The sequence below is a fragment of the Chrysoperla carnea genome, chromosome 1, assembly GCF_905475395.1.
Source record: "Chrysoperla carnea chromosome 1, inChrCarn1.1, whole genome shotgun sequence".
In the NCBI taxonomy this organism is placed as follows: domain Eukaryota; kingdom Metazoa; phylum Arthropoda; class Insecta; order Neuroptera; family Chrysopidae; genus Chrysoperla; species Chrysoperla carnea.
Genome location: NC_058337.1, coordinates 2,077,713 through 2,095,131, shown reverse-complemented (window position 1 = coordinate 2,095,131; position 17,419 = coordinate 2,077,713). Strand labels below are relative to the sequence as shown.

At 29.0% G+C, this 17,419-nt stretch overlaps 1 protein-coding gene across 1 annotated transcript; it reads right to left on the bottom strand.

Annotated features, from left to right (window-relative positions):
• Window positions 1–960: 960 nt before the first annotated feature.
• LOC123306190 (transmembrane protease serine 9-like) lies at window positions 961–16,367 on the bottom strand. The gene is made up of 12 exons (XM_044888092.1): window positions 16,285–16,367; window positions 14,176–14,273; window positions 12,828–13,073; window positions 12,164–12,274; window positions 11,757–11,909; window positions 10,955–11,182; window positions 8,588–8,627; window positions 6,082–6,179; window positions 3,051–3,299; window positions 2,263–2,373; window positions 2,046–2,195; window positions 961–1,244 (listed from the first exon to the last, which is right to left on the bottom strand). The coding sequence occupies exons 1-12, from the start codon at window positions 16,328–16,330 to the stop codon at window positions 990–992; spliced, it is 1,785 nt and encodes a 594-aa protein (XP_044744027.1). The 5' UTR covers window positions 16,331–16,367; the 3' UTR covers window positions 961–989.
• Between the last annotated feature and the right edge of the window lie 1,052 nt (window positions 16,368–17,419).

Genomic DNA, 17,419 nt, shown 5'->3' with positions numbered 1-17,419 from the left:
TTCTTCCTTTTAAAGTAGTTCGACTGTTTGAACAATTACAGTGAATGTTCATTTTTTGCGGTAATAAAGTAGTTCATAGTCGTTTGATCACAATCAACACAATATTTTTGGCCACAGTACACTATGGAACAATAATATTGAATGTACAAAAATTAATCGGTGGTTGAGCTCCAAAAAAGTTTTCATCATGAAGAAAATCTATCACAGATTCTGTTTATGCAAAAAAAAAACATCAACTTACGGTGCTTTTCAAAAAGAAAACATAAAAAAACTTTTAAAACTAGCCAAATTAACGTACAAATTTTAATTTTAACGATTTTTTTATAACATTTTATTACATTTACGCGATACAAATTGCCTAGTTCACTAATTGACTAGTCGTGTAACATTAAAATGCAAAAATATTCTTGATTCTAGGGAAGAATTTCCTTGGGCCCTGAAAGCTTTTTTTCCCTGTGTGGGAGAAATGGTAAGTAAGTGTACAATCTGAGAAGGACCGAATTTGCAAGGATTTACAAGAACGAAAAAAACTCTATTATCTGAATTATATTTCAAATGAATTTAATGTAGCTGTAACTTTAATATGATTTATTTATTAAATGTAATTTTATTTTGCTAGGCAGAAATTCAGCGGCTTTAGTAACGCGCAGCGAGCGTTACTTAATAGCATCGTTTTCAGGTTCAAGATATACTTTATCTGCCAAGTTTAATAAGAAAGAAAATATCCAAAATACAGCCTTCTTAAATGTTATAAGCTTTCGAAAAGATTACAAGCATTCGTGCCGTTTAAATCCAGAACTTATAAGAAATAAAGTCTCTTTAGGGTGAGAATAGATAAACCTATCCTAACTGTGCATTCTGCAAAAGCTGTGCTAATATTTACCAAAAAAAAAAAATTAAAAAATGTGCTAAATTAAATAAATAAAACAAGCCGTAAAAATAATTTTATTTTCCTTTTTTTTTTTTGTAAAAAATTTAACAGTGCTAATTTATATTTTATTAAGCGTGCTGAGAGTAGATCCATGCGAATGCATGTCTAGCGTACTTGGAGTCGTGGATGACGGAGCCATGAAATTATGATGTGGTAAAATTGTATTTGATTCAGCCAGTACTCGATCAATCCATGGACGGAAATATACAACATCGGAATAAATGCCTGGATTATAAAATATACCACAACCAATACCAGCTGATACAATGCCACCTAATTGATTGGCACATACAAATGGTCCACCTGAATCACCCTGTAGAAGCAAGCAAACACATTATACTTCAATCATCTTAGAGAGTTTCACCTCGATATCTAATGGAATAAGCTGAATTTTTAACCGACTTCAAACTAAAAAGGAGCAGGTTATCAATTTGACTGTATTTTTTTTTTATGTTTGTTACTTCAGAACTTTTGACCGGGTGAACCGATTTTGATAATTCTTTATCTATTTGAAAGCTAGTGCTTTCCGTGTTGTCCCATTTCATTTTGGTCCAGTTCTGATAACGGTATCCATGAGAAAATCATAAAAGTCTTAAATTTCCATTAAGTATGCACGACAAGAGGACGAATAACTCAATATCACGCCAATCGATTTCGATGATTCTTTTTTTAGTGATAAATTAGTAAGTGCACTTCAGGTTCACTAAAAATCACGAAATAAAAAATTTTTTACAAAAAGAAAACCGACTTCAAAAGAAAAACTTTTCCAAAACAAATTAAAATGCACTAAAAAGCAAAAAAATAACGATAATATAATGTAGTTAAAATTATTGTTATTTTTGGAGTCGGTGTCAGCCAAGCTAATGTAGCAAACTGTTCTGTCAGAGTTGTTTCCTTGGCTGACACCGACTCCAAAAATAACAATAATTTTAACTACATTATATTATCGTTATTTTTTTGCTTTTTAGTGCATTTTAATTTGTTTTGGAAAAGTTTTTCTTTTGAAGTCGGTAAAGGTCGCGAAAATACTTCCTATATCATCTCGACCATGTGTTTTCTCTCGTAATATTCATACTGCGAAAGTTATAGAAGTATATTAAATAGAAAATCTTACCGAGCATGCGTCTCGTCTACCAGTAACATAACCAGCACACATCATTCCATTAAAAATTTGCACACGTTTTGCAAACAATAAACGGCATCGTAACATTGATTGAACTGGAACCTCAACTTTCATTAAATGATTCGTTGTTGGGGGACCTGACTGTAAATTACATTGTTTTTTTTAAAGGCCTGTTCAAAATTAGATGTTTACGCGCATAAACACTTACTGCGTTCGGTGCTCCAAAACCAATTGCTGTACATTTTGATAATGGACGCACTCTATAGTTGATCAATGGAATGGTATTAATTTTTTTAGATAATTCGAATGGTTCTTGCAGCTAAAAAGGAAAAGTAAGTGTAATATAAAGGTCCTTGCTAATTTTTTACAAGATTTTATGTGTTACAGTCAAAACTACTAACCGATCAAAAAGTACTTTTGAGTCCACACGTTTGTCTATAGTAGTTTTGCTTGAAAGTTAGTTAAAAGTACTTTTGACTGTAAATTTGCGGTCAAAAGTGGTTTTGACTGATGCTTCTGGTCAAAACGCTACAAGGGAACCGCCATGAATAACTGGGTATTTAATAACTCTGGGCAAAACAAATCTCTGGTCATTACAACACTGATAAAAACTACTTCGGCACAAATATAGCCTGGTGTCAAAAAAACTCCGGTCACAATAACTCGAATTTTTTCTACGACTGCGTTTACTCACTGATCCACGGATAGGTCATGCATTAAATGTGGTCAAGTTAGCACGTATCTGCGGGTTTTTGACCCGTAGTGAAAGTATCGTGAATATTACGGAAAAAAAGCACAAAATGATCATAATCAATCAATCAAACCGACAAAAAAATCAAAGCAAATTTGAGTAAAAAATGTGAGCGCTACATTTATAATATGATATATAATAAGATAGGAACATAGTTCCTACCGAGTATTCCACAATACCTTTTTTTCCGCTGACGAGATTTAAATGGGTTTATCAAAATTTTGCTGATTTTAAATCTAACTTACTTCAATAATGGCTACATCATTTTGTTTCGTTGCAATTGTATAATTCTCGTGTGGTGTGATTTTGCTTGGTAATCGAACAACACCGCTTTCATTTAAGAAATTTCGACCAGCAATGATTATAATATGTTCTGGACCCATATGCCATCCATAATCGGTGATAACACAATGTGCAGCAGTTAAAACATGTTTTGGTGTTATTAAAACACCACCACAAAAGTAATCACTACCTGGGGGCCATGTTAATGATACCTAAAAAATAGAAATTTTATATTTTGGAGATTAAATTTTATGAAGAGATTAAGGTGGTCCAGCTGTCATATCGGTATGAGCCATAGACCATCAATTAGTTCAGTGTAGACAGCAGGGTATAATATATACATAGATAATAAGTATTTATATTTATTATAATCAGATGTCTATGAATATATCTGTCAAACTTATTTGTGTTATTTCATATAATGATACCCAAATTACGTCATCAAATTGGATGCCCGCGTTTTTGACAGTTTAAAAAAGGTCTAAAATTTAATTTTAGTTTTTGGCAAGAAAGCGTGTGTATTTTTGAGGTATTTTTTCAAAAATAGTAGAATACCCTTTTCTAATAATAAGTAATTAAATATGTAATATTTGATTCTATATTTATTGGGGTGATTGGGGTGGTATTGTCGATGTTGATCAGTAAATTTAATAGGCCAAATATAATGAATAATTTAACTTGTTTAATAGTGTTCGATTCATGTTATGAAGAGTTTATTAAAAATAGTCAATGAATATTTTATAATTATTAAGTATAATATACAAAAAGTTTCAGGAATTCTTGTGCGATTAATTAAATAATTCAAATATTTTCTTTCAAAAGCGAATTATTTAAATAGAAATTAGATGGAAAGATTTTTTCTATGTTATAACTAAACAATATAAGATGATAAGTTCGATATCTGGCTTAATTTTCAAAATATCGAATAATTGAAAATTTTGTTAAATTATTTAGCTTTCGATATTTTGTAAACCAAAGCAGATATCGAACAATTTTATTTGTATTTTTCGTTTACATTCATGTAGTTATTATATTCATCATTAAAGTTGAAAATAAGATACAAAGAATTTCAACCACAAGTCTAAACTAGACTTGGCGCTCGCACTACCATAACGCTGTCGAGTTTTGTGGTTTTTTAAATATATTTTTGCTATTATCTGATTTTATTGATAATAATAAACAAAGTTATTGAATAATTTCCTGTGAAACCCTTAAACTTATTGTAAATTATAATAAATAAGTTATCTAAATAAGTACTCATTATTTCAAAATAATAAAAGCACATGTCGATATTCTCAAAGTTGTGTGACTGACACATGTCGGTCAATATATAAAATATAATTTTCATTATTTAATTATTAATTATTATAACTTGCAAAATTAATTTCAAAAAAAGTTCTCTATTTCTGTAAGACTGTGATTTTTTCAAATAGGAAATATTCATGAAGTAGAAAAAATGTTTTTTTCGAATATGTATAAACAAGCAAAATAGAAGCCATCAAAGATTTGCTTGTATCTCTTTCTAACAAAACAGAATTTAACATAGAGTTCCACTAATGAAATGTAATGGAAATTCGCGGTTTTTGATGTTTTCTTTGCCTAAACAGCCTCGCCAAATTGAATTAGAGGATTGAAAGCCTGTATGAACATTGAGTTTTTATCCAAGAAGTGACTTTTTTGCGATGTCAATACCAACCATCGCCGGCAACAAATCATGAATGCTCTCAGTTAAGTTTTGCAAATTTCTAAAGCTCCCCCAAAATGAAGTTTAGAGTTGAAGAAAAAAAAAGGCTACCCTAAGCATTTCGTTTTCGGCTTCCCTGTAAATTGTTTGTATTTATTTTAGGAAATTGACATCTCCAAAATTTATAGACTTGACTCTAAACCAATCTTTACACTTATTATCGGCCCTCAAATTTCCACTTTTTTTTTACTTAAAACAAAGAAAATTTTTGGATATCAAAAAGATATGGAAAACATTACTACTGACGTCAATGTGATAGTCATATCCACGGAAAGATAAGACCATTAAAAGAGGAAGCTTTTTTAATATATATATCCTAGGTTCATTCATACATTTAAACAGTATTATTATAAATTACTATGGTTTCATAATATCTATCTATTTATTCAATGTCTGATGAAATCAACTTGAAACTGATTATCGTAATTCTAATTCTAATTGAAATAGTTCACAATAGATCGCATTGAGATATTGAAAAAATTTTATTTTTATTTTTTCATGATAATTTTAAAATTACAGACAGTTTTAAAAGTGAAACGAAAACGCCCGACACTAAAAATGTTCGTAAAAGATCGTATAACGTCATAATGTTAATTAATAATTGTATACAGTGTATACTATTCAATTAACATTATTACGTCTCAACGATGTTTTACGAACATTTTTTTTGTCGTGCGTTTTCGTTTCACTTTTGAAAAATTCTTTTAAAACTACTTGCAACTTTAAAATTATTATGAAACAAGTGAAAACAAACAATTGACTGAGTTTTTTGTTGAAATACCATGCATAGTCAGTGTTGATTTCTTTATCACATTACACATACAACCATGTGACACATACATAACTGATAATCAAGTAAAGTACATATTATAAAATTTCCGTCTAATTGGCGCCCTCACGGGTAAACAGTGATGTTTACGAAAAAATGTTTCAAACAAAAGTTGTTTAATTTTTAATAAGAAACATTTTTTACATTTAAACTTTTGTTCTATCTCTGAAAAACGGTTTACAAGATGGGTCCTACGGACCCAAGACCCAATTGACCTATGATGCTCATTTACGAACTTGACCTCACTTTTTACGTCGTGAGTACGCTGTAAAAATAGCTCGATATCTTTTTTCGTTTTTGAGTTATCGTGTCCACAGACGGACGGACGATTAAACTTATAAATGATCTGTACATTTTTTCATCAAAAATGAATTTGATTCAAAATCCCAATCGTAAAAATTTTGAGTTTATAGGTACTTACATGAAATGGAAATTCATGTGGTGCAGTTTCATTACCACCCATAATTTTGAATGTACCATCTTCTTCTAGGTCCTCCGCTAACAGGTCACGTAATTGAACTGAAAGTTTTTCAATAAAATTATTATACCAATAATTTGTATTCAATAATTGTAATTTAATTTGATCGATTGTTTCATTCCAATATGGTATATTGATTGTTATTAATGGTTTTGCATTTATTAATATTAATTTATTATTAAAAATTATTATTAATATTAATAATAATTTATATTTATTTTTATTTAAATAATTTAATAACATTTTTTTTTAAATTTTTTTTTGTGGAATTATTTTATAACACATATTTTAGTGGTACATTTTTTCTGGATGAAATTCACTCCCTACGAAATTCACTCCGTATCCGTTTGCTTCGTAATTCGAGACACATAAGTGTAAGAATACTTACAGTTAAATATTAAAACGAAAAGTTATGATCTAGTCGATATTAAAACTTAAGTTTTAATCTTGGTCTAGACTCAAGCAGAGTATTTGAGAGTCATTTCTAAATGGATGAAAATTGGAAAGACTGTAGTAAAGGATGTGCCGGCAGAAAACTAAATATACTTTTAACTACCGAATTAAAAACCGCTATGTGTTTGTATCTGTGTGTTTGTCTGTCTGTGGCATCGTAACGCCTAAACGGAAGTGTTCTTAGCTATGTTTCAAGTGCGAGCTTAGAATTCCGTTCTCGAAAAAACTAAAAAAATTGGCGATGATCTTCAAAATCGATTCAGTTTGGAAAAAGCATGACATATAAAAAATTACTATGGAAATGAATGGTCAAATAAACCTGGTTAAATTCTTTTCGAAAAGAAAAATGGTAAAATAATTAGGAACCTAATTTAAAACAATAATTCAAAAGAAAAGTCAACTCAAATATTTCAATTGCAATTAAAATATTTCCAAAACTTTGTCCCAAAAAATGAAAGCTCTCTAAGTATCCTTTTCATCTACCTAATCTGATCAGTCCTTGACTATCACTTTGATATTGATTTAAGAAGGAGTATTTTAAGTTTATAGTGTTTATCTGTGCGTCTTTGTGTTTCTTAGAAACATCGTAGCCCCTATACGGTCGAACCGACTCGATTGAGAAAATTTTATTGCTAAGTTTCCAAAAATTGGTTTACATGGAATAAATCGCATTTGTCGGGGGTTTTTAAATTTTTGTAAATTTGACTTGTTAAATAATTGTACGTTTTTCAGCCAATCGGTAATAATTCTCAAATACTATGTCGGGCCCTAGACATGTAATATATAATATGACGTAAGTTTCGTCATTTTATTTAAAAAAATGTATTAATTTTTAATTCGTTATTATCATTTAACTATTAAACAAACGTTACGACTTATTTATTATTAATTATAATAAATAATGAAGCGTTCGTTCTTAATTAGTGGGAATGAGAGTCTATTTTTACAAAAAAACAATTTTTTTTTAAAAAACAACTAGCCTTACATAAGAAAATCTCAAAGTGATGTACCTTGAATCTAATAACCTAATGTACCTTGAATATACCATTTATACATGGTAATATGTATGTATTAAATTTTATACTAATATTCTTATATTTTATGAGTTTCCACGTATAGGTAAGTGAAGATTAATTGGGAAAAGGAAGTCATATCCATCCCGAGTCATTAAATTACCATTTAAAGCTATTTCTGGACGACCAGCGTTATGGATTATAAAGATAAAGATGTTTTCAATGTTTCAGTCACACGCATTCAATGATTCTGTTTCCTAGAGTGAACATTCAGTCACACACATTGAAAAGAGCGCCTCTCCTAGTACAATTGATTCTAGGTACACTAGGGTGTGAACCATGGCACAATATGATGATGTACTATGGTTCATACATCAGTTACGTGTTTCACACGTTTTTCAACGATACTTGTTTACTATTTAAATTCTCAAAAAAAATACATAGCGTTAGAAATAACAATGTTATAACGGTACTCGTATTTGAAACACATCTAAGAACACAGTCCATTAAAGAAACTTTTTTCCTTAAAGCGTTTTTCAAATTGAGCCAATTTTTAAGATCATCGCTAGTATTTGAGTTGTTACAGGTACCTCGCACTTGAAACATAGCACAAAGCACTCTCCATTAAAATTACCTTTCAAATAAAATAAAAATCGGTCCATCTGTTTAGGCGCTACGATGCCACTGACAGACAGATAGATACACACACATAGCGGTCAAACTTATAACACTCGTTTTTTTTGTTTCGTGGGCTAAAAATGACGATACCAAATCGATGACAAAAAATTGATTTTATCAACACTTTCATAATTTAATTCAAAGACTGAATAAGTTCAAAGAATTTTCTTTGAACTTTATTAAAATTTAAATATAATATTCAATAAATAAAAAAACTTTTAATCTATAATAATTATACAGCATCGGAATAATAACATTAGAGAATAAATTAATTAAAAAAAAATAAATAAAAAAGTTATACTTACAATGTAATAAAACTATTAATATAGAGAAAGTATATTTTTTTAATTTTACAAACATTTTTTTAAATAAATTAAAAAAAAACAATAGCACAAGTGTTTATTTAATTGATTGGAAATTAATCCTGATTTTTAAAATGTCCTTATTTATATATGTTTTAATAAAATCAAAGTTATTTTATAATCTGATTGATTTCATTAAGCAAATCAGTGGCGCATAGTGAAGAATTTATACCACATTTTTGGGCAAAAGTATTAGATAGCTCAACTCATTTTTTTTGCATTGAAAGCTGTTTTTTGGTGTAGTTAGATAACCACTCCATCACAAACAGGTCACTTGAGTTACCTTAACATCATCCCCCGCCTGTCTTGTAAGCCAGAATCTACCTGCTCCAACGGATGCATGTTATTATTCTTTTTGCTCTCGTTTTACCGTGTCATTCAATTTACGTTTACTGTGTTTGTTAGTACAATTAAGTAAGAATTTTTTTATTCATTTTGAAGAGGAAGGTTTGTGCTTCATTTATTAGTATTTGCTGTTTTGTGACAGAGCAAATTTTACGTATTCTATAATATGTCAATGAACAAAAATCTTGCGCGAACTTACGCAAGTAATGCATCTTTCTTTTAAGATTAAGATAAGGATGGGGATTAAGATAGCTTAAATCAAAAATTAAAAAAAGAAGCAAGCAGTTTTCCAGTGAAAAGGTGAAAAAATCACCTTACGTGGATACAAAAGCAAGCATAAATAAAAAAAATTGCTCAAAAGCAAAAAAATTTTTAAAAATAAAACTTTAATAACTCAAATCTATAAATTTAACACCGCAAGGGATATTAAAAATTTGCCTATACTTTTAAAAGACATTAATGAGAATGCAATAAATACAAGCGCTTAGGATTACTTCAACATTTTCTCTCGTGATTCAAGTAAATAATTTTCTAAGAATAATTCATTTTGTGCCTGCCAATGATTTCTTTTAACTATTAATTCAATAGGGCTGTAATTACTGTTTTAATTAGCACGATAATATTGTTTATATGAGACTTAATCAAATTATTAAGGCCATACTTGAAATAAAAAAATTATCATCACTTTTTTTTTTCTTCATATATTTATAAATATTTTAAGATAATTTTTTTTAATCGAATTAATTTAGTGATGTGGATTCCTTTCCTAGCATCTTAAAAGTGTAACATTCGTGATTCGTGATTTGTTTCGCGATTCGTATCAAAAGCAAAAAAATTTGTTACAAAAAGATATGGAAATATGAAAATAACTTTTAATTTATCCAAAAATATGGTGTGTCCAAAATTTAATACTAATTTACAATTCATGAAATTCGAAAATATTACTTTTTTATTAAATGACGTCTTCAATTTTTGAAATTCATAAATAAAGTGATTTTACGGTCAAACTACCTTAAGAAATAAAACAAGTGAAAACAAACAATTGACTGAGTTAATTGTTGAAATACCATGCAGTCAGTGTTGATTTCTTTAGCACATTACACATACAAACATGTGACACATACATAACTGATAATCAAGTATAGTACATATTATAAAATTTCCGTCTAATTGGCGCCGTCACGGGTAAACAGTGATGTTTACGAAAAAATGTTTCAAACAAAAGTTGTTTAATTTTTGATAAGAAATATTTTTTATATTTAAACTTTTGTTCTATCTCTAACGGTTTACAAGATGGGTCCTACGGACCCAAGACCCAATTGACCTATGATGCTCATTTACGAACTTGACCTCACTTTTTACGTCCTGAGTACGCTGTAAAAATTTCAGCTCGATATCTTTTTTCGTTTTTGAGTTATCGTGTCCACAGACGGACGGACGTGCGGATGGACAACCGGAAATGGACTAGTTAGGTGATTTTATGAACACCTATGACAAAATTCTTTTCCTAGCATCATTATTTTTAAGCGTTACAAACTTGGGACTAAACTTAATATACTATTTCATATATACATGGTATAATAAATGACGTCTTCGATTTTTGAAATACATATAAATAAAATGATTTTACGGTCAAACTACCTTAAGAAATAAAAAAAACTACATTTTTTAATTTATATTTTTATTATTTTTAAAGTTATTAGGAACTAATAATTTTCTACGACTTTATAAAATACTGACTTTAATGGTAATATTAAATGAAGCGCTTTTCTTGTCCACAATTCCTCTCATTTGAACTATATCAATATCAAATTCAACCCTTAAATACTCAAGTAAAGTACTTCGATTTAAACAAAATTAAATTTTGTTTCTTCTATTGAAAAATAAAGACATAACTACAAAAAAAAAGTAAAAAAATAATTTATTAATGTTTTTTTTTTTTTATAAATACAAAATTAAAAATACAAAAAATATCATTAACCATAAAAATGATCGATTATTATTGATACCTCTATTAAATATTGATGTTTGATTCGTATTCCGTAATTGTAAACCGGTATTTTGTTCGATCCAATCAATAAATCGTGTAACATCCGTATAAACACCAGGCCGTAACCATTTTGCACATGATAAACCAAATGATACAATTCCCGTTAATTGATTATCACATATTAATGGACCACCAGAATCGCCCTAACAAAAAAATTATGGTAATTATGTCTTTGCTCGGTACAAATATATGCTTTGTAGTCAAGTAATGAGTTAGTTTTAGCTTTACAATATCATGCAACTACAAAAATATATAATATATTGTGTGCAATTGATGCTTATAAATTTGATAATATAGATATCGCTCTTCAATCATTAATATTCTAACTATAGTCGTCTCTGTTCATCAAATGATGGATCTTCGATGAACTCATAATTAAATTAAAGTTTTTGTATTTATATCATCGACAACCTTATATTTTTATGGTATTATTATAAACTACAAGATTGTCTAAATATTTTAGATAGTTTTTTATCACACTCTCTAGATTTTTTGATATAGAAATATCCAATTGAAAAGGATAACCTATATGATTTCATCATTTTTTCAGCCAACTTTGAACGATAAAATAATTAATTAAAAGCCCGATAATTATAACAAAATTCATCATCAAAGTTGAAAATAAGATACAAATAATTTCAACCACAAATCTAAACTTGCGTTGACGCTCATACTACCTTAACTATGGTACACACATAGGAATAAAATTTTACTTACATAACATGCATCCTTCCCACCAAAAAGATATCCAGCACAAAGCATGGTTGATGAGATTTTAATGTTATGCAATAAATATTGCATTGCACAAATGAATGTTGGAATTATTGGTAATCTTACATACATTAAATGTGAACTAATACCATCAGAATCCTGTAAAAGAAGGAAATAAAACAGATTTTTATTTGTCTGACTTGCTATCGATGCCCACACATTCATTGACTCGGTTCATCGAGCAAGTCTATGATAAACTCATCTGGCCAACTTGTCAGTCTGGCTTATTGTATAAAAAAACATTCTAGCAACTATCTATCATATGTTATTTGTCAGTCATGACAGTTATGCGTATCTGACTCTGTAGCTAAGAAGAAAATGCTTCAGTATTAAGATTCATTAACAATACTTACACTCGCCGTGTTTCCGTAACCCAATGTAACACACGTACGGCCTGTTGAATCATTTTCTGTTTTAAGTGTAATTGGCCTTATTCTCGAAGTTCTGGGAAATGGATTTGAAACCTAAAAAAAGTTTCTTTTAAATTACTTATCGACATCTCTTGATGAGAATACATTTTCTTAATTCAATCAATGACCTCAAAAACCACAGTGTAACAAAATTGAGGACTTTTTACACATAATTCGAGGATAATGATTGGACTATTAAAAAAATATACATAAAAAGTTGATCGTTTTGAAAACGGCTTTTTAGAAATTAATTAGCATATATTTGGGCATTTTTCTCGAGTTTCGAGAAAATTGATGAGGAATGAATGGATTGCAATTTTAAATTCGACATTTTTTTTAGCAAAAAAAATGTCCGGCAATTTTAGTTTGAAAAATGTTTTCTTAATGTTGATGGTTTCCGAAATATCGGCCAAAAACAGTTTATATAGCGTTAAACCCCGGCACTGCCGAGGCTGCACAAAGGTAGGGTCTAAAACTAGATGTCGAACCCTACTTTTTTTAAGTTTTTTTTTTTGTCTATTTGAATAAGTCAATGAAATCGTTTTTTTTTCAATTATTTTGAGCTATCCATATGACCATTTTTTTTTGAAAATTGTTTTATAATTACTTGAATCAATGCAATATCATTATCCAATGTGAAATTATTGTAACCAGGATGCTGGATAACAGTTTTCGGAATACGACACACTTGTTGGAATATATCATCAATATCAATTGTACCCGCACATATTTCTGTATAATTCCGTATATCGTTTAAATCCATCTCATCAAAACAATGGGCACTAGTTAAAATCATATCCAAGGAAATTATTGTCGCACCACATATTAAACTATTCTTAACTTTGATCCATGCCTTTAAAATTAAAAAAAAAAACAAGTGAAAACAAACAATTGACTGAGTTAATTGTTGAAATACCATGCATAGTCAGTGTTGATGTCTTTATCACATTACACATACAAACATGTGACACACACATAACTGATAATCAAGTATAGTACATATTATAAAATTTCCGCCTAATTGGCGCCCTCACGGGTAAACAGTGATGTTTACGAAAAAATGTTTCAAACAAAAGTTGTTTAATTTTTGATAAGGAACATTTTTTATATTTAAACTTTTGTTCTATCTCTAACGGTTTACAAGATGGGTCCTACGGACCCAAGACCCAATTGGCTTATGATGCTCATTTACGAACTTGACCTCACTTTTTATGTCCTGAGTACGCTGTAAAATTTTCAGCTCGATATATTTTTTCGTTTTTGAGTTATCGTGTCCACAGACGGACGGACGGAACACCTATACCAAAATTTTTTTCCTAGCATCATTATTTTTAAGCGTTACAAACTTGGGACTAAACTTAATATACTATGTATATTTCATATATACATGGTATAAAAATTTGAACAGTAGATTAAGAGCCAGGTCAACAAAATTACCTGAATTTACTAAAAACTTATCTTTTAATGATTGCTCATAGTAGTTGTGTACATACACATACTGCAGTCAGTCAAGCGAAAGATAGAACAGAGATCAGATAAAAGAAAGACTATTAAAGAAAGTCGAAGAACTAGGTCCAATCTGATGTCAGAATATGATGTCCACTGTCAACGTCTACAATTTTTGTTTATGAAATTTTTTGATTGGTTTCTTACAAAACGAGCTATTATCCAATATAGATTAAAAATGTTCACCCTGTATACAAATTAACTAATAAAACTTTTTTTTTACTTTTAAGTTCGCCTTTTTGACTGGGCAGTCGTGGTTTTCAATTTTTTTTCTTTTTTTGTTCGTCATGTATTTACGATCTCGAAATACCATGTGCAAAAAATGTTCTGATTGTTTAAGTTTTTTGACTGGGCAGTCGTGCTTTGCAGCTTTTTTTTACGATCTCGAAATACCATGTGTAAAAAATGTTCTGATTGTTTAAGTTTTGAAATAAAATGTATAATCTTACAAAGAATGGAAATTCATTTCCTATTACAGGATGTCCACCAACAATTCTTCGATCTGGAGGAACGTAAACTACTCCATTGGCGCAAGAGATAACTGTAACTAAAAAAAAAAAATTGAAGAATTGAAGGATGAATACAATATTTAAATAAAAACTAGTGAAAACAAACAATTGACTGAGTTAACTGTTGAAATACCATGTATAAACAGTGTTGATTACTCACATGATACATACATGTCACACATATATAACTGATAATCCAATATTAATGCATACTAAAAAATTTTCATCTAATATGTGCCCTCGTGGGTAAACAGTGAAGTTTACAAGAAAATGTTTCAAACAAAAGTTGTTTATTTTTTGATAGGGAATATTTTTTATATGTAAACTTTTGTTCTACCTCTAACGGTTTACAAGATGGATTCTACGGACAAAAGGCCCAATTGACCTATGTTGCTCATTTACGAACTATACCTCACTTTGTACTTCCTGAGAGCGCTGTAAAAACACAGACGGGCGGTCGGACGGACGGACAACCGAAAATAGACTAATTAGATGATTCTTTGAACACCTATACCAAAATTTCTTCGTAGCATCTTTATTTTTAAGCGTTACAAACTTGGGACTAAACTTAGTATACCTTGATATATTTCATATACATGGTATCAAAATTTGTTTGCATAAATCAGCTTCATAGTTACGGAGTGCGATTGCGACAACTCTCCCCTATAATTACGTCAAGCATAGAATTTCTATTTAAAATAATTTTAAGATAACATTTTTTTTTATAAAATTTATTACAATAAACTCAATTACCTTCAAGTGTAATTGATAATTATTATTTTAAAAACAATGGAAAATTATTTTTTACTTCCTTGAATTAAGTTTAGGTATTTTTGACGATATGAGGAAAAAATTAAAAGGCAAACTGTAGAAGACAAACTGTAAAAGACAAACTATAGAAGACAAACTATGACCACTTTGAAAATGGATTCATACTCCGAAACATGTCACATATTATATATAATTAATTGGATTAGCAATTGGAATTTTGATTTGTGTCTATAGCTAGGCGTACAAGAAAGTCTATGGTGACTGTTCAGACTGCATCAGATTTTTATTAAAAATTTTATAAAACATAAAAATATTAAACGCAATTTCCTGAATTTAAAATAAATCGAATCCTTTTGACGTTTATAAATTTTTTAAATATTTCTTTTATCTAACAAAATACATATTTTGGTTTTACAAAAAAAAAAAAACTAAAATTTATGTCTTATTTTATCTTAGATCAAAATTTTTACACCTTTTAAGGTAGTTCTTGCGTAATATCACTTTTCAATAAATACATTTCTTTATAGACCGTGGGACAGAAAGAGTTAGTTACAGTAAAAGATGTAACAAATAAAGGAAAATGAAAAAATTGCTCATGGAATGTGTTTATTAAGTGACAAATATCATAAGTAGCGCATAAGTTAGTGATGGAAATGTTTCTATTTGTTTATAAACAATAAATTGTTAATAATTATTAATGTTGAATTACAAAATTAATAAATAGGCAACTTGAATTACATATGCGTTATACAAACTTATATAATAGTTTTCGATTATTTGACAACTTGTAATAATAGGCAACTTGTGTGACATTTATGTCATTCAAGTTGCCTATTTATTAATTTTTTAACTCAATTTTTTATGAACTATTTTATTAAATTATTTATTAACGAATTAAAACATTTTCGTTACTAACTGATGACTTACGAATGATATTTGACAATTAAGAAACATCAGGTTTTAGCAAAAAGTCAGCGGTTTATTTCATTTTCCTTTATTCTGTTACATCTATTGGATTTCTTTGAAAAACAACCTTTCATTTTGAGTGCCTTTGAGCATCTGTTTTCCAAAATCAATCCAACATGCTGAATCACCTTATATTATTAAAGTTAAACTAATTTATTACCTAATCAATTAACAGCATGTCCAATTTTGAATGAAAACCAATCGAACTAACTTCGATTCTCGTGTTTATTTCGAATTAAATAAACGATGTATAAAGTAAGTATTTTTGAAGTAAAATAAAGAAATAGTAAATATATTTTTGTAGTTACTTACGATAAATAAATACTTTTACAAAGCTTTCCAAAAGTAATAAGCACATTTTAAAATAAAATTTGTTTTTGTTTAAAATAACTTTGAACGTATTACGAATGAATAATAATATTTATATTTTAATTTTTAATAAGTATACATTTTATGAGATCCATATAAATGCTAAATATTTACCCAAAAAAAATTTGAGTTTATACTATTAAGGGCACAGGGAAAAAACATGCTAAGTCACATTTTTTAGTGCCAAAATTCATTAATAATGCCAAAATCCTTTTTTGCGCTATTTGGTGACCGTCTGCAGACAATCAATAAGAGTATTTAAAATTAGCTAATTACTACTGATGATGACTACTTGGTAGTCGAAATACGTTAAAAAAAAAGTTCGAAAGTTCAAGAAGTCACCTCCGGGAAACGTAGGGTGTATTTGAACAATTTTGTAAAAGAACAAAATGCGTGTACCGAACGCGAAGGTGGATACGTTGAGGCAAAAACGAATTGAAATCTTCATTTTTTTTAAATCAAGCCTTTTATCCAATATTACCTTGGCGCTCGTACATCCTTAATTACAAATATTACGGCCCTAATATCTGTATGACTTGGCATGTTCTTTCCCTGTGCCCTTACATACGTGACTGTGACTTGTTTGGTGATTAATCATTTTTTTACGACTCCCAGTACAATAAAATGATAATCGCTCGGATTTAATAAATTACAATGACAAAATATTCTAATTTTATAATATTGAATATACATACATTAGTAAGATTTATTTGCAAACTAGAGCGATACCCACTCGCTTCGCTGGGTTTAAAATAAAGATTGCTCTCGCTTATTCCCTTTCTGTAACACTCGAAATAATGGTAAGAATTGTGTTACACAGGTAAAATATATGTATGGTTTTCTATTTTTTTAAAAGTATAATAGTAATTATTCATTGAGTATATCAGATAAGATGGCCGTGAAATATTTTATATTGACTATTTTTACAGAAATCTGTAATTTATGGTAATGTCAAATGACTACTTTTACAGAAATCTATAATTTATGGTAATGTCAAATTTAATTAATTTTTTTTTATTTTTTATTAATTTATATTTATAAATTATATCTCATGTGTTATTCTGGATATATCAGCTAT

What these genes read in the sequence shown, in the direction of transcription:
- LOC123306190 (XM_044888092.1), bottom strand. Translation starts at nt 16,330, where the DNA reads ATGTGCTTATTACTTTTGGAAAGCTTTGTAAAAGTATTTATTTATC. An exon ending in GTGGGAAGGATGCATGTTAT is followed by an intron (nt 11,183 to 11,756) that starts GTAAGTAAAATT and finishes TTTTTTTGTTAG; the next exon opens with GGCGATTCTGGTGGTCCATT. An exon ending in ATTAATAGTTTTATTACATT is followed by an intron (nt 6,180 to 8,587) that starts GTAAGTATAACT and finishes AAAAACTTTCAG; the next exon opens with TTCAATTACGTGACCTGTTA.